This window comes from Oratosquilla oratoria, chromosome 20 (genome assembly GCF_046742065.1).
Source record: "Oratosquilla oratoria isolate Oo_2021 chromosome 20, ASM4674206v1, whole genome shotgun sequence".
Classification (NCBI taxonomy): domain Eukaryota; kingdom Metazoa; phylum Arthropoda; class Malacostraca; order Stomatopoda; family Squillidae; genus Oratosquilla; species Oratosquilla oratoria.
The window spans coordinates 21,889,335-21,912,235 of NC_134796.1; the positions used below are offsets into that span (position 1 = coordinate 21,889,335).

The 22,901-nt window shown below is 44.9% G+C and overlaps 1 protein-coding gene across 10 annotated transcripts in view; it reads left to right on the plus strand.

The window, feature by feature from the left end:
- The window catches only part of LOC143036394 (E3 SUMO-protein ligase RanBP2-like), a 216,592-nt gene that overhangs the window by 33,563 nt on the left and 160,128 nt on the right, over nt 1-22,901 (plus strand). For all 10 annotated transcript variants that reach the window (XM_076203695.1, XM_076203701.1, XM_076203703.1 and 7 more), the window contains exon 14: nt 18,067-18,320. In XM_076203695.1, the coding sequence (XP_076059810.1) occupies nt 18,067-18,320 (254 nt within the window). The remainder of the gene's footprint in view (nt 1-18,066; nt 18,321-22,901) is intronic.

A 22,901-nucleotide genomic window follows, 5' to 3' on the forward strand; every position in this document is an offset into this window, starting at 1 on the left:
GAAATTTCTTGATAATAATTATTGATATTTTGAAATTAAATGTCTGTATCGTTGGTCAGATGTCATCCTGAAAATTAGGATTTTCAACATATATATACCAAAGGCTTTCTTCCCCTTTACACAGGAGGTAGCCAAAAAACAAAGGCATTGAAACCACTCCCACCCATTCCATCCCCCTACATACTCCACTCCCCTCTACCCTCTTCCCTCCCTCTTATCTTGGCACCTCCTGGATGATGGGTCATCCCCTGGATCTTGTCCACTGCCCTGGGTCAGAAGCAGTGTCGCCAGACACAGCACATCCACAGCAAGGCCACTTCATTAATTCAACAACCCCCCTCATCTAGAGAAGGAGAAGACTGGGAGCAATCCCATGGGCTCTCCCATGTGTACTTATGCTTGACTTTCTTCCTAAACACTGTATTTGCTATCATCAACTCTCTTTCGAGACACATCTCCACCATTAACTCTCCTCTACGATTTTTTCCTGGAACTCCATACTTCCCAATCACTCTCTATTGGTTCCTTTCGTACCCTAGCATTAAAGTCTCTCAACACCACTACATTGACATTTCTCCCTAATCCCTCTATGCACTTGTTTAAATCTATCCAAAAAGCCTCCCTTCTACGCTGTTCTCATTACCAGGCCCATGTGCACTTACAAAATCTCACATCTCCCTTTCCAGCTTCACCTTCATCCATATTAACCTTGAAGAAACCTTCTAATCCACTACACACCTATCTCTTCACCAGTATAGCCACCACTTCTCTTCCTTGTCCTCTACTCCCAACTACACTCCCAAATTCAGTCTCCCCGCCCTTTCACCATAATTTCACTCGATGCCAACATGCCCATCTTTCTTCTCACAAACATACTGCCTATCTCTTCCCTTTTACTCTCATCTGTATCACATCCACACACATTAAAAGACCCAAAACTTAGGGTACTGGTTGGAAAACTCGTAGACCCTCTTCACTTTATTTAGGAATGTCCCCTTTGGGCCTACACATAGCAGGATTCCTAGTCCTATCCCCGTCCCGTATTTTGTCGCCTCATGCAACTCAAGTGGGAATACTTGGTGGCAGCATTTTTCCCCCCACTGCAGGGTAGGTGAAAAAAGGAAATGAATATTCAGAGAAATGGTACCGGACAGCAACAAGGGGTTGGGGGACAGCATAACAGTGACAGTTGCTGTATAAAAAAGTGTCATCATTTCTTTAAGAGCAGAGACTTCCTCTATCACAGACAAAATTATGTGTGGCTCTGGTCCATAGGGGTGCCCCATATAGACCCTAAAGTATCAAATGCATGCTACTTTGCCACAATAACATGCAGCCAATACCCTATATGGTGGTGTTTTGTATATATGTATATGTAATGAGTAATAGACATTTGGGAATGGAGGCCAAGAGGAGACTGTATGAAGGAGTGATTGTGCCAACAGCACTGTATGAGGCAGAAACATGGAACATAAGAGAGGAAGAGAGAAGGAGTTTCAATGTGTTTGAGACGAGGTGTCTGAGAAGTATGATAGGGGTTACTAGGCTATCCTCCCACGTAGTAAGCGCTGAAACTATCAGTTGTTTTAAAAAACGATTAGACAACTTTATGGATGGGGACGACAGGTGGTGATGGATACGGAGCTGCCTAGTGTAGGCCTTATGGTCTTTTGCAGTCTCCTTTATTTCTTATGTTCTTAAATGAGGAGATGAGGAGGAAAACAGGGGTGGAAAGGGAGTTGGGAGATAGGGTTGATGAAAGAGTATTGGGATGGTTTGGACACGTGGAAAGAATGAGTGAAGAAAGACTAGTAAAAGAGGTATGGAAGGCAGATGTGGAGGGAGTGAACATGAGGGGACATCCTAGAATGAGGTGGATGGATGGGGTGAAGGAGGCTTTGGGGAAGAGGGAAATGTCTGTTGAAGAAGGACTGGAGAGGACAGAAGACTGGGGTGAATGGAGAATGGTTGTATATGGAGGATGATGTGATGCATGAGGTGGAATGGGTGCGGGGATGGGGGGTGAGGTAGTATGTGTGAGCAAAATTTGAAGCAGCCCGAAGGGATTTCTCCCCGTCTTCTCCTTTTATGCATGGGGGGACGGAGAGGGGGGGTCGCCGATTTAATGAAGTGGCCTTGCTGTGGATGTGCTGTGTCTTGTGACACTGCCTCTGACCCAGGGCAGAGGACAAGGTGCAGGGATGACCCGTTGTCCAGGAGGTGCTAAGATAAGAGGGAGGGTGGAGGGATGTGGAGTGTATTCAGGGATGGAATGGGTGTGAATTATTTTATGCCTTTTCGTTTTTGGCTAACCCCCTTGTAAGGGGGAAAAAGCCTTGGTATATGTGATATATATATATATACATACATGGATGGGGTGGTGCGAGAGGTGAATGCAAGGGTAGTGGGTCATGGGTTGGAGATGATTAAAGAAAATGGAGAAAAGTGGGAGGTGAGCCAGCTGTTGTTTGCCAACGACACTGCGCTTGTAGCAGGTTCAGAGGAGGGATTGAGAAAGTTAGTGACAGAGTTTGAGAAGGTGTGTGAAAGAAGGAAGCTGAAGATAAATGTGGGCAAAAGTAAGGTGATGAGATGTACAAGGGAAGAGAGTGACAGTAGGCTGGAAGTGAGCATTAAGGGTGAGAAACTGGACGAAGTGGATAGTTTCAGATACTTGGGTGCGAATGTGACAGGAAAGGGAGGAGTGGGGGTGGAGGTAGAATGTAGATTGAGAGAAGCGAGTAAATGCCTTTGTGGATTAAATAGTGTAATGAGAAATATAGCTTTCTCACATATATATATATATACATACATACATAGCCAAAAAGAAAAAGGCATAGAAATCACTCCCACCCATTTTATTTCCCATATATTCCACTCCCCTCCACCATCCTCCCTCCCTCCTATCTTGGCACCTGGATGACGGGTCATCCCTGCATCCTGTCCACTGCCCTGGTCAGAAGCAGTGTCGCAAGACACAGCACATCCACAGCAAGGCCGTTTCATAAATTTGGCGACCCCCTCTCCGTCCCCCTCATACAGGAAAGGAGAAGACGGGGAGAAATCCCTTCAGGCTGCATCAATTTTTTTCTCATACATACTTCCTCACCCCCCATCCCCCACCCACTCCCCCTCATGCATCACAGCATCATCTATACACAACCCTTGAACATTCACCCCTATCTTCAGTCCTCTCCCACCCTTCCTCTACAGACATTCTTCTCTTTTGTAAAGCTCCTTTCACCCCATCCATCCATCTCATCCTAGGACGCCCCCTCATATTCACTCCTTTCACACTTCTTTTACTAATCTTTCTTCACTCATGTGTCCAAACCATCCTAATACTCTTTCATCAACCCTATCTCCCAGTTCCCTTTCCACCCCTGTTCTCCTCCTCACCTCCTCATTTCTCACTCTATCTAGCCTAGTAACCCCTATCATACTTCTCAGACATTTCATCTCAAACACATTCAAACTCCTCCTCCCTTCCTCTCTCATGTTCCATGTTTCTGCCCTGTACATTGCTGTTGGCGCAATCACTCCAGGAGGTCCCAAGATAAGAGGGAGGGTGGAGGGGTGTGGAATGTATTCAGGGATTGAATTGGTGGGAATGATTTTATGCCTTTTCCTTTTTGGCTACCTCCCTTGTAAGGGGAAAAAAGGCTTGGTAGTATATGTATGTACAATCAATGTAGATTGAGAGAAGCGAGTAAATGCCTTGGTGGATTAAAAAGTGTAATGAAAAATAGACATTTGGGAATGGATGCTAAGAGGAGACTATATGAAGGAGTGATTGTGCCAACAGCACTGTATGGGGCAGAAACATGGAACATAAGAGAGGAAGAGAGAAGGAGTTTGAATGTGTTTGAGATAAGGTGTCTGAGAAGTATGATAGGGGTTACTAGGCTAGATAGAGTGAGGAGATGAGGAGGAGAACATGGGTGGAAAGGGGGTTGGGAGATAGGGTTGATGAAGGAGTATTAGGATGGAAAGAGTGAGTGAAGAAAGACTAGTAAAAGAGGTATGGAAGGCAGATGTGGAGGGGTGAACACGAGGGGACGTCCTAGGATGAGGTGGATGGATGGGGTGGAGGAGGCTTTGGGGAAGAGGGGAATGTCTGTTGAGGAAGGACAGAAGACAGGGGTGAATGGAGAATGGTTGTATATGGATGATGTTGTGATGTATGAGGTGGAATGGGTGCGGGGATGGGGGGTGAGGTAGTATGTGTGAGCAAAATTTGAAGCAGCCCAAAGGGAATTCTCCCCATCTTCTCCTTTTATGCAATGGGGGGACGGAGAGGGGGGGTTGCCGATTTAATGAAGCGACCTTGCTGTAGATGTGCTGTCTTGCGACACTGTTTCTGACCCAGGGCAGTGGACAAGGTGCAGGGATGACACGTCATCCAGGAGGTGCTAAGATAAGAGGGAGGGTGGAGGGGTGTGGAGTGTATTCAGGGATGGAATGGGTAGGAATGATTTTATGCCTTTTCCTTTTTGGCTACCTCCTTTGTAAGGGGGAAAAGTCTTGGTATATGTATATATAAATCATGAGAGCAGGTAAAGCATTTCAGTTGGATGGGTGTCATGAGGAGTGTCTAAAAAAGGGAGGTATAGTGATAGTGGACTGGCTGGTGAGGTTGTGTAATGATTGTCTTAACCTCTTCACTCCGGGCCAAAATCTCGCGGGCAGCATTATCTGCCAGTCGTACGATGTGTCGTAATAATACTCGCATCATAGAATATTGTCACCACTTATATCGATCGTTCTCTCTTTCACCCGTGAATTTTGATAACCATAGAAAATGTGAAGAAGACAGTTTAGAGAGTATGTCAATATGCAGGGGCAACTACTATAAATATAATCAAGATGCCGATATGGCAGCCCCGCATATCCACTTGCTTCTCATGCCGCCTACGTATGCGGCACCGTATGGAAGTGGTTAAAGAGGGTAGATTACTGGAGGAATGCATGTATAGTTCTGCTACAAAGGGGAAGGGGGACAAACGTGAGTGTATTTTGGAAGGCTTGTGGGAGGGTTTTGATTGAGAGGATTAGGAGATGAACAGGGGGAGTAATTGGTGAGGAACGGTGTGCTTTTAGGACAGGTAGTTGCATGGATCAGATTTTTGTGGTAAACCAGGTATGTGAGAAAGCTTTAGGAAAAGATGATGTTTTTTGGGGCATTTATGGATTTGGAAAAAGGCTTATTACAGTTTAGACAGGAAGGCACCCTGAGAGGAGTTTTCCAACCGGTACCCTAAGGCTTGGGTCTTTTAATATGCATGGATGTGGTACAGAGGAGGGTAAAAAGAGAAGCAGTATGTGAGAAAGATGGATGTGTTGGCACTGAGTGAAACTATGTTTAAAGGGAGGGACAAGTTTGAGTTTGGAAGTGTAATTGGGAGGGTGTCGGGTGAAGAGAGGACAAGGGAAAACGGGTGGCGATACTAGTAAGTAAATAGATAGATGCTTAAAAGTGGCAGTCTGCCGACAAGATTGACTAGATAAACACCATATGAGGACGGAGCCTTTATTTGTACGACGTTTCGCTTATTACAGCTTTTTCAAGTACAAGTTGAGATACAAATGCTTGAGATTAAATAAGGGGAAAGGAGGGAACGGGGAGAGAAAAAGGGGGGGGAAGGAAGAGGAGGAGGAGGAGGGTGGGGGGATTGGACACTGGGAAAGGATGAGCATGCTGGCCCAAACGTCCGTGAGCGAAATGTCCACAAAGGGTGGTTTAAGTATTTAATATTTTGCTGGCCATGGGTATTAGGGGAATAATGTGAGGAGATATGTTAAACATGCCCCTGTTTTGTTCAATAGTGTTTGTTCCTTGAATGATTGCTGCTTCTAAACACTTCCTGCGGATTTTGTCTGGTTCCCGCATCAGCAGCTCTGCATTCTTCCAGTCCATAAGATGGTTTTCCTTGTTTCTATGTGTCACACATGCATTGGTGGTGACATCATGCCCCTGTAACAAAACAGGGGCATGTTTAACATATCTCCTCACATTATTCCCCTAATACCCATGGCCAGCAAAATATTAAATACTTAAACCACCCTTTGTGGACATTTCGCTCACGGACGTTTGGGCCAGCATGCTCATCCTTTCCCAGTGTCCAATCCCCCCACCCTCCTCCTCCTCCTCTTCCTTCCCCCCCCCCTTTTTCTCTCCCCGTTCCCTCCTTTCCCCTTATTTAATCTCAAGCATTTGTATCTCAACTTGTACTTGAAAAAGCTGTAATAAGCGAAACGTCGTACAAATAAAGGCTCCGTCCTCATATGGTGTTTATCTAGTCAAATAGATAGATGGTGGAGTGGAAGGTTTCTTCAAAGTTAATGTGGATGAAGGTGAAACTGGGAAGGAATAAGGGTTTTTGTGTGTATGGACCTGGTAGTGAGAAGAGTGTAGAGCAGTGGTTCTTAACCTTTTTTGGCAGCGACCCAAAATTTTGCACAAATCAAGCATCGCGACCCAAGCCTACATAGATATTGTCGGTTTTACATTGAAATTTCAAAACACTTCAAATAAATTTTCTGCTTTGGAGTTTTTATTTAATCATGGTCTGCTTAGAATCCTAAAACTAGGCATCATGTATTTTAATTATTACAGTATATAATTATAATATATTTGTAGTGGGAAAATGATTATTTTCTGCAAACCCTTAGCGACCCGATAAAATGGCTTGGCGACCCAAATTTGGGTCACGACCCAGGGGTTAAGAACCACTGGTGTAGAGGAAAGGGAGGCTTTTTGGGTGTACAGGTAGTCGTCGACTTACGACTGAGTTTGGTTCCGACAGACAGGTCATAAGGCGATCTGGACGCAAGTCGGTTTATATATATATATATATACACAGTATATATTACCCTTTATATAATATATATATATATTGTATATTAAGCATACTGAAATAATCTTAGCATCTTTGAACTATGTTGCATAGTATTTTTAACCTTTTTATAATTTCATCTGATTTTCTTTGGGAAACGTAGCCTAGGCCTAAGCATATTGAATAAAATCCTATCATCTTTGACCTATGATATTTAATACTGTATTTGTTAACCTTTGTATTATTTTACCATCAGACTTTAGGAAACGTATGCATACTGCATAAAATCTTGTTATCTTTGAGCTAAGTTGTTTAATATTCATTAACTTTTTATCATTTTCGTTAGGAAACGTAGCCTAGACCTACGCATACTGAATAAAGTCCTGTCATCTTTGACCTACAAATCCTATTTTGTTGGTTACATTAAAATCATTGTAAAGCAAAATTAGGAAAAAAATATTTCGAAACACATTCTTTTTGTTTACGTACTGTACCGAAAATATTGTTATTGACAACAGACTAGGCATAAACAAAGTTTACTGTTACATTTTATTACAGACGCTCCTCTACCTACGTTCATTCGTTTTACGTTTTTTCGATTTTACGTTTGAACTGACTGTAAAAAAAAAAAAAAAAAAAAAAATTAGTGAATTTTTTAGTTTAGCGCGCTCTCCGTAGTTCAAACGATACTTGCGCATGATGCTGCGTCCATTGTTTACATGGCACAAACGACAGACTGAACGTGCCGTGCCTCCTCCTCCTCCCCTCCTCCTCCACCATCTCCATTTATGTTGCTTGAATTTAATTTATTTGAAATTAACCACTTCAGTACGGGACTTAAATCTTGCGGGCAGCAGCCAATGCCAGCCGTATGACGTGTCGTAATAATACTCGCATCATAAAATATAGTCACCGCTTATATCGATTGTTCTCTCTTTCACCCGCGAATTTTAAAAACCACAGAGAATGGGATTCAGGGCGCATTTGGGAGAATGTAAAAACACAGGGGCGACTACAATAAATATAATCAAGACGCCGATATGGCAGCGTCGCGAATCCACTTGCTCCTCATGACGCCTACGTGTGCGGCACCGTATGGAAGGGGTTAATGTTACAGTAAACTCGCGCTTATCCGAACGCGTTTTAACCAAATAATCGCATTAACCGAACATTTTCTCAATACGGTAGCCATCGCTTCAACCGAACGTATTTGCATCTCAACCAAACATTCAAACACCCTGCCGCCTCTTCCGCCACCCGCAAGCTTCACTAAGTGCTCACACTGTGGCAGCAAACTCCATGTTTACACCTGATCGGCTGTTTATACTCTATAGAATATGTTTATGAACTATTTTAAGTATTTCCAGTATGTCAAGTTTACAGGTACGAATATTGCAGCTGACATTACCGCATAAAACCCTACGGGATTAACCGGACATTTCTAATCCTCCTTGGAGTTGGGATAAGTGGATGTTTACTGTATTTTACAATGTTATGTGTATAATTAATGATTTAGGGGTGTTTTATAAGATACGGTAATAGAATTTATGGATGTATAGTACAGTATGAACGGTCATACATTACTAGAACGTACAGTAACAACTTACGTTCATTTTCAACTTACGTTCGGAACGTAACTAAAACGTAAGTTGAGCGTCTGTAATCGCAAAACATAAAAATACAAAATGCTGTGCCGAACATTTTGTCATCGACAACAGACTAGGCATAAAAAAAAAATAGTTACATTTTATTAATTGCAAAACATAAAAATACAAAATGTAAGGCAAAATTAGGATTTTTTTTATTTCAACAAAACACATTCTTTTCTTTTAAGTACTGTACCGAACATATTGTTATCGACAAGAAACTAGCCTAGGCATAAAAAGTTTGTTATACTTTATTAATTGCAGAACATACAAAAATACAAAATGCAATGCAAGATTAGGAAACATTTTACTTCAAATAAACAAAATGAAAGAATATTTAGCTGGCTGGGATCCTGACGCTGCCGGCAGCCTGCGAAAACTATCGTACTCGCGTCTCGCAGCGTGCGGAGTAATGTACTGCACTGCCAGGCATAACATTGCCATTCTATTACTCTATTAAATGTTAGATATTACTGCAACATCTCGTGGTCGTAAAGTCAATCAGTTGTAAGTCGCATAGGTCGTAAGTCGACGACTACCTGTATTTAAACGAGTGCATAGAAGGTTTAGGGAGAAATGTCAATGTAGTGGTATTTTGAGATCTTAACCCCTTCCATACGGTGCCGCACACGTAGGCGTCATGAGGAGCAAGTGGATTCGCGACGCTGCCATATCGGCGTCTTGATTATATTTATTGTAGTCGCCCCTGTGTTTTTACATTCTTCCAAATGTGCCCTGAATCCCATTCTCTGTAGTTTTCAAAATTCGCGGGTGAAAGAGAGAACGATCGATATAAGCGGTGACTACATTTTATGATGCGAGTATTATTACGACACGTCGTACGGCTGGCCTTGGCTGCTGCCCGCGAGATTTAAGTCCGGAGTGAAGTGGTTAATGCTTGAGTAGGGAATGAAACAATAGACAGAGTGGTTGGGAAGTATGGAGTTGCAGGGAAAAATCATAGTGGAGATGTGTCTAAACAGTTGATGATAGCTCATATAGTGTTTAGGGAGAAAGTCCAGCATAATTACACTTGGGAGAGGGTGGTGGATGGAAAGTTGGTAGATATGGCTTGGATGTGCATGTTCTAAAGGGAGAGTGTGGCGGAATGTCAGATAATTTTTTGGTGGAAGCTAAGTTGATAGTGGAGGATAGATGGAGAAAGAGGAAAAGGAGGTGCTTAGAGAACTGCTTGCATGACAAAGAATAGGAGTACAAGAAGTAAGTGAAGGTTAGAGTAGAACAAGGAGTGGTGGAGGAATGGGGATGTTTCGAGGAGAGAGTCACAAAAGGTTTGCAAGTTGGTGTGTAGAACAAGGAGGATGGGAGGAAATAGAAGGAAGAATAGTGAGTGATGGGGTGATGAAGTAAAGAAAGTTGTAAAAGAGAAGTGAGCATTCACAGATTGGTTACCAAATAGAATGAATCATATGACAGGTACAAAGAAAAGAGAACATAATTAAAGCCTAAGATAAAGGAGGCAAAGAGGAGAGCAGATGTGAAAAGTGGTAAGATCATGACAAAAGTTTTGAAGGTAATAAAATTATGTTTTGGAAGGAAATTAAGAGAGGGAGAGGAGGAAAATCAAGTTGAAAAGAAAAAGTAAAAGTACAGATGGAGAGATGATAATGGAAGAGACTGCAGGAAGAGGAAGATGGGCAGAGTATTTTAGGAAGTTGTTAAATGTAAACGAGGATAGGGAGGGAAAAGTAGTTACAGTGGGAAGCTCTAAGTAAATGACAGCGATGAATGAGGAAAATGCAGGAGAATTAAGGAAAAATGAGGTGAAAGCAGTTAATAAAAGTGAGAGCAGGTAAATGACCTGGATTGGATGGGTGTCATGTGGAGTGCCTAAAAAAGGGAGGTACAGTGATGGTGGACTGGTTGGTGAAGTTATTTACTGTTTTTCTAATGAGGGTAGAGTTCTGGAGGTACAAGGAAAAGAGGACAAGTGTGAGTGTAGTAGTTTGAGAGGGATCAGTTTGTTGAGTGTAGTTGGAAGGTTTATGGGAGGGTTTTGATTGAGAGGATTAGGAGAGGAACAGAGGGAATTGGTTAGTATCAGTGTTTTTCAGGTAGGGGCTGCATGGGGTGGCTTTTATGGATTTGGAAAAGGTCTTACGTCATGGTAGACCAGAGAGGCACTGTAAGAGGTATTGCAGATATATGGGATAGGAGGAAAGCTGTTATGAGCAGTCTAAGCCTGTAGCACCAGCTGGGGTATTGGCTGCATGTTATTGTGGGGTTAAAAACTGCTAAATAGCATGGCGCTGATACTTTAGGGTCTATATGGACCAGAGCCACACATCATTTTGTTCATGGTGGAGGAAATCTCTTGATAGATAATGATGATACTTTATTATACTGCAACTGTCCCTCCATTATGTTCGTCTCCCCCCACCTCTTGTTACTGTCCTGTACCATTTCTCTGAATATTCATTTACTCATTTTGCCAAATCCTGTGGTAGGAGAAAAGAATACTGCCACCAAACCTTTCCACTTAAGTCGTATGAGGCGACATAAATGGGACTAGAATAGGACTAAGCATCCTTCTCCTTGTAGCCCCAAAGGGGACATTCCTTTAAAAAAGAAGAAAAAAAAGCATAAGAGGGTCTGAGTTTTCCAACCACTACCCCAAGGTTTGGGTCTTTTAACATAAGTAGATGTGGTACAGATGTGAGTAAAAGGGAAGAGATAGGCAGTATGTAAGAAGATGGATGTGTTGCCATTGAGTGAGACCAAGTTGAAAGGGAGGGGTGACTTTGAGTTTGGGAGTGTAGTTGGGAGGTTCTCAGGAGTGGAGAATGAGGAAGAGAAGGGGTGGCTATGCTAATAACTGAAAAGATAGGTAAGCATGTAGTGGAATGGAAGGTTCTTTCAAGGTTAATGTGGATGAAGGTGAAACTGGGAAGAGAGAGTAGGTTTTTGTAAATGCATATGAGCATGGTAGTGATAAGAGTGTAGGGGAAAGGGAGGCTTTTTGGATGTCATGGTAGGAAATGAACCAATAGACAGGTGGTTGGGAAGTATGGAGTTCCAGGAAAGAATTGTAGTGGAGAGTTGATGGTGGGGATTTGTCTGAAAAGAGTGTTGAGGAAGAGGTGGGGTTGTCTGTTGAGGAAAGAAGGGAGAAGACAGAAGATAGGAGTGAGTAGAGAAAGGTTATGTAAGCCCCTTTTACCCCATCCATCCATCTCATCCTTGGTCACCCCCTCATGTTCACTTCCCCCACCTCTGCCTTCCACACTTCTTTTACTAATCTGTCAATTTGTTCCGAAGAATACAAACTCTTCGGTACTCCTTACACTAGGATACTCTCGGATACTCTCGCGTAGCGCGAATATTTCTACTGCGAAATTAAAATCCTCACTCTGTAGGTCTGGGCAACGCTTATCCTCAGTAAGGGGCCCCATTGGGGCAAGGGGGGGGGCCCTTGCCCTCCACCACAAGTCTCGCACACTATAACATTCTCTTCGCAGTAGTGACCGCGTTAACATCTCTCTCCTATACATGTTTAGTTTTTATCGGGGTCAACCCTCGGAGCAGCCTCGATCCCGGCGAGGTTGCCAGAGCTGGTTAGGCGGACGCCGAGTCGCTGCGCAGACGAAACGTCCTCCTCTCTGGCAGGGAAGTCAGCGACCACCTTCAATCACTGGCTCTGTCCCTGGTGGTGAACTCCTGGCTAGAACGCCTCCTTGCCTCGGCGTGGGAGTTCTTACCCGCACTACAACCCCAGGAAGAATGCGACCTCCAGGCTTTTTGGCAAGCGCGAGCAGAGCCCTGAAGCATCAGGTTTCCTGTCTCTCAATGTCCTGGGCCAACTTCGAGTCCTGCAGGAGAATCACCATCCTCGGGGACCCCAGTGACCCCCTCCTCAGGGAGATTTATGCTCACCCACATGCTGATTCCCCCGGATACGGTGGACTCCGAGATCCTAGACGCAAACATTATAGAGGCTCCGGACTCCCCCACAGGACTCCTAGGAATTCGCCAGCCCCTCCGCACAAGATAGGGGGTTGCCTCTCCCTCTACTGGAGAGCATGGGAAGAGGCCGGGGCGGAAGACTGGACCTACTAAGTCATTAAGACGGGCTATTGTCTCCCTTTTCCACTGTCCCAAACCTCTCCCTCTATCCCATCCAAGTCAGCAGCTTCCACCCGGACTCGGCTCGCGGGCGGGCCCTAGCGGAGGAATCCTCCGTTCTGCTCCAGACAGGAACTTTAGAGGAAGACTCGACTCCGGACCCAGGGTTCTTCTCAAGGCTATTCCTAGTAGAAAAGACAACAGGGGTGTGGAGACCAGTCATCTATTTGTCTCCACTCAACAAGTTCCTTTCCCTGACGAAGTTCCGAATGGCCACCCCAGAGTCCGTAAGGGCGTCTATCAGGGAAGGGAACTTCATGGTGTCGCTGGACCTCCAAGATGCATTCCGCCCAGCTATGCCAAGAACACCTGAGAATGGTCCTAACCTTTGTCCTGAAATTGGGCACAGTAGTCAACCCAGAAAAGTCAGATTTCTTACCAGAACAGAGAGTCACGTACCTGGGTATGGTCCTGGACTCCTCCGTAATGGAATCCTTCCCAGTAGGAAAGGGGATCCCGAATCTCGCTTCTCTAGTTGCACAGGCACTATTGACCAGGTTCCTGACGGCTACACAATGCCAAATCCTCCTGGGCCATATGGCTTCCATAGAGAAATTAATCCCCAGGAGTAGACAGAGAATGCGACCGCTACAGTGGCTCCTCAAGTCTCAGTGGGCCCCGCAAGAGGGAGAACCCCTACAACACATCTCCCTCACCGAAGAAGTCAAGGATTCTCTTCTCTGGTGGAAGGCCCATGCAACCTTCTCATGGGGATGCCCCTCGGCCCATCTCCCCCCGAAGTCCTCCTGTTCTCCGATGCCTCCAAGGAGGGCTGGGGAGCCGACCTCAACGACGATCACATCAGCGGTTCCTGGTCCACAGTCGAGCGGACAGCCCATATCAATTGGCTTGAGTTGAAAGCAGTACTCCTGGCTCTCCGTCACTTCAAGGATCAAGTCTCAGGAAAAGTAGTGGGCATAATGTCGGACAATTCCTCGGTAGTAGCCTACCTGAACGAGCAAGGGGGGCACAGTCTCCCAGGAACTATGCCTTCTGATGATGGACATCCTCAACCTAGCCAAGAATCTCCAGGTGTCACTCAAAGCCCGTTACATCCCGGGGAAGAGGAATGTCTGGGCGGACCACCTCGGCAGGAAGAATCAGATAATCAACAAAGAATGGTCCCTCTATCGAGAGGTAGAGAACTTCATCCTCAGCAAATGGGACTCCCCTCTAGTGGACCTTTTTACAATGAGATGGAATCACCAACTCCCAATATATTTCAGCGCTTTCCTGGATCCTCTGACAGCAGAAGATGCTCTTCTGCAAAGTTGGGACAACCTGGACTCCTATGCTTTCCCACCATTTCCCTTGCTCCAGAAGGTTCTCCTCAGAGCAAGACACGCATCCTACCTTCGGATGACTTTGATCGCTCCTTGGTGGCCCGAAGCCCCATGGTTTCCGGACGCCCTCGAGCTAGCAGTAGAAGAGCCTCTGGCCCTTCAGGGAAGACCAGATCTTCTGTATCCACCCATCAACGGGCCTTGGCACAAGAACCCTTCAGCACTCAATCTTCACGCGTTCAGACTATGGTCCAGATCCTCCTAAAGAAGGGTTTTCCCAGAGAAGTGGTTGAGGACATGCCCGCTTCTATTCGCTCTTCCTCAGCTAACCTTTATCAAGGGAAATGCGCCTTTGCAAAATGGTGCCACTCCAGGAAGTTAGTCCCGGTTCGAGCCACCATTCCTGAGATCGCCTCCTTCCACTTCCTCAGGAAGTCCAAGAAGATCTCCCTCTCGGCAGTACAAAGCTATAGGGCAGCTCTAAATCAGGTGTTTTCTCTGAAGAGCATGGTCCTAGCCCTTTCACAGGAAATTTCCATGCTCTTCAGGCACTTTAAAGATCATACCCCCCCCCAGGGAAATCATTTCTCCTCCGTGGGATGTGGCATTAGTCCTGAACTCTCTGAGGGGTCCCCCTTACGAACCTCTCCGAGAGGCACATCTGAAGGACCTCTCCTAGAGGACAGTTTTTTCTGCTAGCCCTGGCATCTTCCAAGAGAGTAGGGGTTACATGCCATCTCTTATAGAGTCGCCCATTCCAAAGGATGGAAAGAGGTCTCCTTCACTTTCATGCCTCAATTCATTGCCAAAAACCAAGATCCTGCCAAATCCGACCCTAGATTCTGGTCCTTTAGTGTTCCATCCTTAGACGAATTTGCAGGGGGAGAATAGACTGCAACAGTTCTATGCCCGGTACAAGCCATCCGGACCTACATCAAGAGAACCGAACATCTTCGACCAGAATTAAAGAGGTTGTTCATCTCTACTAAAGGTAGCCCATCACTAAGAATTCCATTTCTTACTGGACAATGGAAGTCATCCGCAGAGCCTGCGACATGAACCACACAGATTGCCCATGACCTGAGGGCAGTAGGGACCTCCCTAGTCATCAGAAAGAATCTGTCAGTCAACCAGGTTCCTCAAGCAGGTATATGGGAGAGCCAGAATACGTTCACTTCCTTTTACCTCAAAGAAGTTATGCGGGAATCTTTAGGGAACTTATCTTTGGGCCCCATAGTGGCCGCCCAAGAAGTCCTGAAAATGATATACCCCTCCTCAAGAGCACACAGCCGACCCTGACAACTCATCCAGGTTCTGGCTCGGCAACTGCAGGGATAACTTTCTAAAGTCCTTCTCATACTCTTACATTCCCTTACCTCACCCGCGGGCTCTCAAGCATTCCAAGGGAATCAATTCAAGCCCTTCAGTGGTACAAAAGTGATTATAACCTTTCTGTCTCCACTCCAGGGAACAGAAAGGGGTGCACTTCAAAGTGAGGGGAATGTATAGGGGTCTGGTCAACATAGTCTTAGCACACTAGATTTTCCTTACAGCGGTTTCCCAGGCTAGATAACAACTTCCTTCCCTCCTAAGTCCGAGTCTCCTAGTGTAAGGAGTACCGAAGATTTTGTATTCTTTGGAACAAATGTAATTTTTGCAGGAAAATTAATTTTTCCCTGATACAAACCTGAGGTACTCCTTACCTTTAATGGCCCTCCTCAACCACCCCTCTAAACAGTTCCTTCTCCTTGCCTGACAAACCTTGTGCTTAATTCATACCTGGCTCAGAGAATGGTTATAGTGTGCGAGACTTGTGGTGGAGGGCAAGGCCCCCCCCCCCCTGCCCCAATGGGGCCCCTTACTGAGGATAAGCGTTGCCCAGACCCACAGAGTGAGGATTTTAATTTCGCAGTAGAAATATTCGCGCTACGCGAGAGTATCCGAGAGTATCCTAGTGTAAGGAGTACCTCAGGTTTGTATCAGGGAAAAATTAATTTTCCTGCGAAAATTACATTTTTTCCATATGTCCAAACTATGTGATACACTTTTATCAACCCTATCTCGCAACTCCCATTCCACCCTTGCTCTCCACCTCACCTCCTCATTTCTCACTCTATCCAGCTTAGTAACTCCATCCATACTTCTCAGGCATTTCATCTCAAACTCTTCCTCTCTTCCCTGTTTCTGCCCCATACAGTGTTGTTGGCACAATCACCCCTTCATACAATCCTGTTGGCTTCCATTCCCAAGTGTCTATTTCTCCATACTCTTTTTAATCCCCTAAGGCATTTACTTGTTTTTTCAATCAACATTCTACCTCCACTCCTCCCTTTCCTGCCGCATTTGTCCAGAAGTATCTAAAGCTATCCACATCCTCCAGTCTCTCCCTTAACCTCTTCATGCCAGGCCAAAATCTTGCAGGCAGCATTAGCTGCCAGATGTGCAATGTTGCGTCATAATACTCGCATTATAAAAAATAAAGTAACCCCTGTAATGCTCGTTCTCTTTCACCTGTGAATTTTGATAACCATAGAAAATATGATGAAGCCAGTTTACAGAGTATGGGGTCACGCAGGTACAACTACAATAAATATAATCAAGACGCCGAAATGGCAGCCTCACATACCCATTTGCTCCTCATGATGCCTATGTAGGCGTCACCGTATGGAAGGGTTAATACTTGATGCCAATTTGATGCCATTCTCTCCCTATGTACATCTCATCACCTTACTTTTACCCATATTTATCTTCAACTTCCTTCTTTTGCATACCTTCCCAAACTGTGTGTATATGTAGCAGGTTAGGTAGTGGTTTGAACCCTGCTGCTGATGGCCACACTCAACACATGGTTCATCACAAACAGACTCAAAATAGCTCCAACCAAATCTACAGCAACACTTCTCACCAACTGGACAAAAGAACACAAATACATACCTCATCTCTACATCAACAACACTCTAATACCACACACAAACACACCGAAAATTCTTGGTGTAACATACGATACATCCATGTCTTTCAAACAACACCTCACAAACATAAAAAACAAATGCACACCTAGACTTAACGCACTTAAGTCAATCACTGGAACAACATTTGGACAAAACAAAGAAACTAATATAACAATATACAAACAATGTATACGCTCAGTGATGAATTATGCGAGTCCTGCATGGGCTCCTAATCTCAGTGAGACACACCACAACACCCTTCAAATCATACAAAACAAAGCCCTAAAAACAATTACAGGCTGCACAAATACATCACCTACAGACCATTTACACCATGAAACAAAAGTCCTCAAAGTCAAGGAACACCTCGACATGAGAGGCACACAAACACTTGCTGCAGCCACCACAAAGACATCACACCCGTTACACTACATAGCAGAACACCCACACACACCAAGAAACATTAAAACTACACCCAAAGACCTTTATTACACAAAGATACTCTCTTCTCTTCCTCCACAACCACCAAATACCAGCCTCCGGAAACATATTCATAATCATATCACTCACCGCTCCATTAACACACTGAAAGACAACACACTGCTGCATGCCAGACCCCCTGATATCCACCCTTCTGAATCCTCTCTCCCACGTAAGGACAGAGTCCACTTGGCCAGACTGCGATGCGGTCACCACCCAGCACTTCTAAGCTACCAGAGGAGGCTGGACGACCGTGTTGTGAACAGCTGCCCAGGATGTAACACTTCACCCCATACCATACAACACATAATGGAAGACTGCATTATACACAATCATGCACGCAAACAACACAACATACACTCTATAAAGGATTTGTGGGAAAACCCAGTCTCGGCTGTGGCCTTCCTTGGGGAGACGGGACTGCTCGGACAGACAGTCTAGGGAACGACAACAACAACAACAACCCTGCTGCTAGTGAAGTTGAACCAATGGCATGGTTCATTAAATTCCATGCTTTAAAATCCTCTATGGTTCATTAAATTCCATGCTTCAAAACCTCGATAAGGGGCACCATCCTAGCCTCCCAATAGGGGGAAGCTTGTGACATTAAATCATATCATCATCATCATCGCTACCTCCCTTATAAGGGGGAAACTTTGGTATATGTTTATATCATTGCTACTAATATGTTTATAAATATACTTTTATATACTTAATTTTATCATAGGTATAGATCGTCTGCATCCTCTTAACACTAAGCTGAGTCAGCAGCTGGAAGAAGTGGAAAAATGTTTGACCCAGTTAACCGCAGACGGCGAAGGGAGAGGCAGCCGTACCCAGGATGAATATGAGGATTCTCTCTCAGAAGCTTCTCATTCACCATTGTATGAGACAACAAATGGATTTGTAGGAGATAATCCAGCCAGTTTTACCACTCCTCAGAGAGGTTATTCAAACAACACATCACGTATTCGGAGACAGGTATGTGTTTGAAGGTTAATGATCCTGAATATGTACTTCGTGACTATTTTTAAAACAAAAATATGAGTCCAGTGAAGCATAGAATTTCATGGGTTGTTTTTGAGTGCTTGGTCTGTGATTTGAGCATGTACCCATGCATGGAGCTAATATGGTGTACTGGGGGCAGATTTTTGTAGATATCTAAGGGGAATGCCTTGGGTTATTTTTTAAGAGACAGGAAAGGAGGAGTACAAGAAGTGAGAGGAGTGGGAGGGAGTGAAGGATAGAGTAGAAATACAAGTGGAGGAACTTGGATGGTACGAGGGAGTCACAAGGTGTGCAAATATGGTGTATGGAACAAGGTCAAAAGGAAATAGAAGGAAGGGTAGTTAGTGGTGGGATGATGAAGCAAAGGTTAGAAAAGAGAAGAAACATGGAGGTACAAAAAAAAAAAAGAGAAGTAAAGCATAAGATAAAGGAGGCAAAGAGGACAGCAGATGTGAAATGGGTAAGAGTATGACAGAAAATATTGAAAGTAATAAAAATATGTTTTGGAAGGAAATTAAGAGGGGAGGAGGTGAATCAAGTAGAGAAGGAAAGGTAAAAGGTGCAAATGAAGCGATGGTAATGGAAGAGACTGCAGTAAGAGGAAGCTGGGCAGCATTTTAGGAAGTTGCTAAATGAACCAATTGATGGAGTGGTTGAGAGATGTGGAGTTCTAGGAAAGAATCGTGGAGAGTTGATGGTGGAAATGTGTCTAGAAAGAGAGTGGATGATAACAAATGCAGTGTTTTGGAAGAAAGTCAAGCATAACTACACATGGGAGAGGGTGGTAGGTAGAGCATTAATGGACTATGTAGTGATAGATATGAGTATAATAGGAAGAGTTAAGGATGTACATGTGCTAAGGGGAGAGAGTGGGGGAATATCAGATAATTTTTTGGTGGAAGGCAAGTGGAGAGTGGAGGATAGATGGAGAAAGAGGAAAAGGACAAAAGGTAGGGAGGTTCTTAGAGTGAACTGTTTAAATGAAAAGGAGAAGGAGTACAAGAAGAAGCTGAGGTAGGTGTGGAGGAGGAATGGGGATGGTTCAAGGAGGGAGTCACAAGGTGTGCAAAGATGGTGTGTGGAACAAGAAGGATGGGAGGAATTAGAAGGAAGGGTAGTGAGTGGTGGGATGAGGAAATAAAGAAGGTTGTAGAATAGGAGAAACAAGCTTTCACAGATTGGTTACAAAATAGGACGAGGGAGTCATATGAGAGGTACAAAGAAATGAAAAGAGAAGTAAAGCACAAGGTAAAGGAAGGAAAAAAGAGGAGAGCAGATGTGAAATGGGGTAAGAGTATAACAGAAATTTTTGAAAATAATAAAAAGATGTTTTGGAAAGAAATTAAGAGGAAGAGGAGGCAAATCAAGTAGAGAAGAAAAGGTAAAAGGTGCAGGTGGACAGATGATAATGGAAGAGAAGACAGTAAGGGGGAATGGGCAGTATTTTAAGGAGTTGCTAAAGGTGAAGGAGGATAGGGCGGGAAAGAGCTGCAGTGGGAAGTGCTAAGAAAATGACCAAGATGAGTGAGGAAAAATAAGGAAGGATGAAGTGAAGGCAGTTGTTAAGATGATGAGAGCAGGTAAGGCACCTGGTCTGGATGGATGGCATGCAGAATATGTAAAAAAAGGATGTACAGTGATGGTGGATTGGCTGGTAAGCGGTGGGTCAGGACTGGAGGAATGCCTGTATAGTTCCACTCTACTAGGGAAAAGGGGACAAGTGTGAGTGTAGTAGTTTCAGAGGGATTAGCTTGTTGAATGTTGGGAATGCTTATGGGGGAGGATCTTGATTGAGAGTATTAGGAGAGGAACAGAGGGGGTAATTGGCAAGGAACAGTGTGGATTTAGGACAGGTAGAGTTTGCGTAGATCAGATTTTTGTGGTAAGACTTGAGAAAGCTATAGGAAAAGGTAAGGATGTTTTTTTGGGCTTTTATGGATCTGGAGGGGGCTTATGACAGGGTAGACAGGGGGCCACTTTGGGAGATTTTGCAGATGTGCAGGATGGCAGGAAGGCTTCTAGGAGCTGTCAAGAGTTTTTACAAAGGTGGTAGAGCATGTGTCAGGATTGGAAATGGAGAGAGTGAATGGTTCGAGGTAATGGTGGGACTTCGTTAGGGATGTGTTGTGTCGCCCCAGCTGTTCAACTTATACATGGATGGGATGGTGTGAGAGGTGAGCACGGGGGTGGTGGGTCAGGGATTGGAGATGTTTGAAGAAAATGGAGAGGGCTAAGGAGTGAGCCAGCTGTTTTTTGCGGGTGACGCTGCGCTTGTGGCGGGATCAGAGAAGGAATTGGGGAGGTTGGTGACAAAGTTTGGGAGTGTATGTGAAAGAAGAAAATTGAAGATAAATGTGGGTAAAAGTAAGGTGCCAAGATGTGCAAGGGGTGAGGGTGGAAGTGAGCATTGGGGGAGAGCAACTGGATGAAGTGGATGGTTTTAGATCCTTGGGTGCAAATGTGGCAGGAAAGGGAGGAGTGGAGGTGGTGGTAGAATGTAGATTGAGAGAAGTGAGTAAATGCCTTGGTGGATTAAAAAGTGTAACGAATGGACATTTAGGAATGGAGGCTTGAGAGGAGAATGTATGATAGAGTGATTGTGCCAGCAGCACTGTGTGGGGCAGAGGGGAGGAGAGAAGGAGTTTGAATGTGTTTGGGATGGGATTGCTGGGTTGGATAGAGTGAGGTGAGGAGGAGAACGGGGGTGGTGGGGGAGTCAGGAGATACATATATACCAAGGCTTTTTCCCCCTTACAAGGGAGGTAGCCAAAAAAGAAAGGGCATAAAATCATTCCCACCCATTCCATCCCTGAATACACTCCACACCCCTCCACCCTCCCTCTTATCTTAGCACCTCCTGGATGATGGGTCATCCCAGCACCTTGTCCACTGCCCTGGATCAGAAGCAGTGTCCCAAGACACAGCACATCCACAGCAAGGCTGCTTCATTAAATCGGCGACCCCCCCCTCCGTCTCCCCATGCATAAAAGGAGAAGACAGGGAGAAATCCCTTTGGGCTGCGTCAAATTTTGCTCACACATACTACCTCACCCCCCATACTCACTCACCCATTCCACCTCATGCATCACAATATCATCCATATACAACCATTCTCCATTCACCCCTGTCTTCTGTCCTCTCCCGTCCTTCTTCAACAGACATTCCCCTCTTCCCCAAAGCCCCCTTCACCCCATCCATCCACCTCATTCTAGGATGTCCCCTCATGTTCATTCCCTCCACATCTGCCTTCCATACTTCTTTTACTAGTCTTTCTTCACTCATTCCTTCCATGTGTCCAAACCATCCTAATACTCTTTCATCAACCCTATCTCCCAACTCCCTTTCCACCCCCGTTCTCCTCCTCACCTCCTCATTTCTCACTCTATCTAGCTTAGTAACCCCCATCATACTTCTCAGACACCTCATCTCAAACACATTCAAACTCCTTCTCTCTTCCTCTCTTATGTTCCAAGTTTCTGCCCCATACATCTTCCTCTCTTATGTTCCAAGTTTCTGCCCCATACAGTGCTGTTGACACAATCACTCCTTCATACAGTCTCCTCTTAGCATCCATTCCCAAATATCTATTCCTCATTACACTCTTCAATCCACCAAGGCATTTACTTGCTTCTCTCAATCTACATTCTACCTCCACCTTCACTCCACCTTTTCCTGCCACATTTGCACCCAAGTATCTAAAACTATCCACTTCCTCCAGTCGCTCTCCCTTAATGCTCACTTCCAGTCTACTCACCCCTTGTACATCTCATCACCTTACTTTTACCCACATTTATCTTTAGCTTTCTATCACATACTCTCCCAAACTCTGTCACCAACTTCCTCAATCCCTCCTCTGATCCTGCCACAAGCACTGTGTCGTCCGCAAACAACAGCTGGCTCACCTCCCACTTTTCTCCATTTTCTTTAGCCATCTCCAATCCCTGACCCACTACCCTTGCATTTACCTCTCGCACTACCCCATCCATGTCTTGGTTGAACAGCCAGGGCGACATAACGCATCTTTGACGAAGTCCCACCTTTACCTCAAACCACTCACTCTCTCCATTTCTATTCCTGACACAAGCTCTACTACTCTCATAAAAACTCTTGACAGCTCCTAGAAGCTTTCCTCCTATCCCATATATCTGCATAACCTCCCACAGTGCCTTTCTGTCTACCCTATCGTCGGGAGATGGGGTGGATGAAAGAGTGTGGGGTTGTTTGGACACATGGAAGGGGTGGGTGGGGGCAGATGTGGAGAGAGTGAACATGAGGGGGCGACCCAGGAGGAGATGGATGGATGGGGTAGAAGGGGCTTTGGAGTAGAGGGGAATGTCTGTTGGGGGGGAGAGGAGGGAAGATGGGGGTGAATGGCGAATGGTTTTATTTGGATGATGATGTGATGCCTGAGGTAGAATGGGTGGGAGGTGAGGTAGTATGTGTGAGAAAATTTTGACGTAGCTCAAAGGGATTTCTCCCTGTCTCCTCTTTTTCTGCTGTGGATGTGCTCTATCTTGCCACAAAAATCTGATCTATGCAAACTCTACCTGTCCT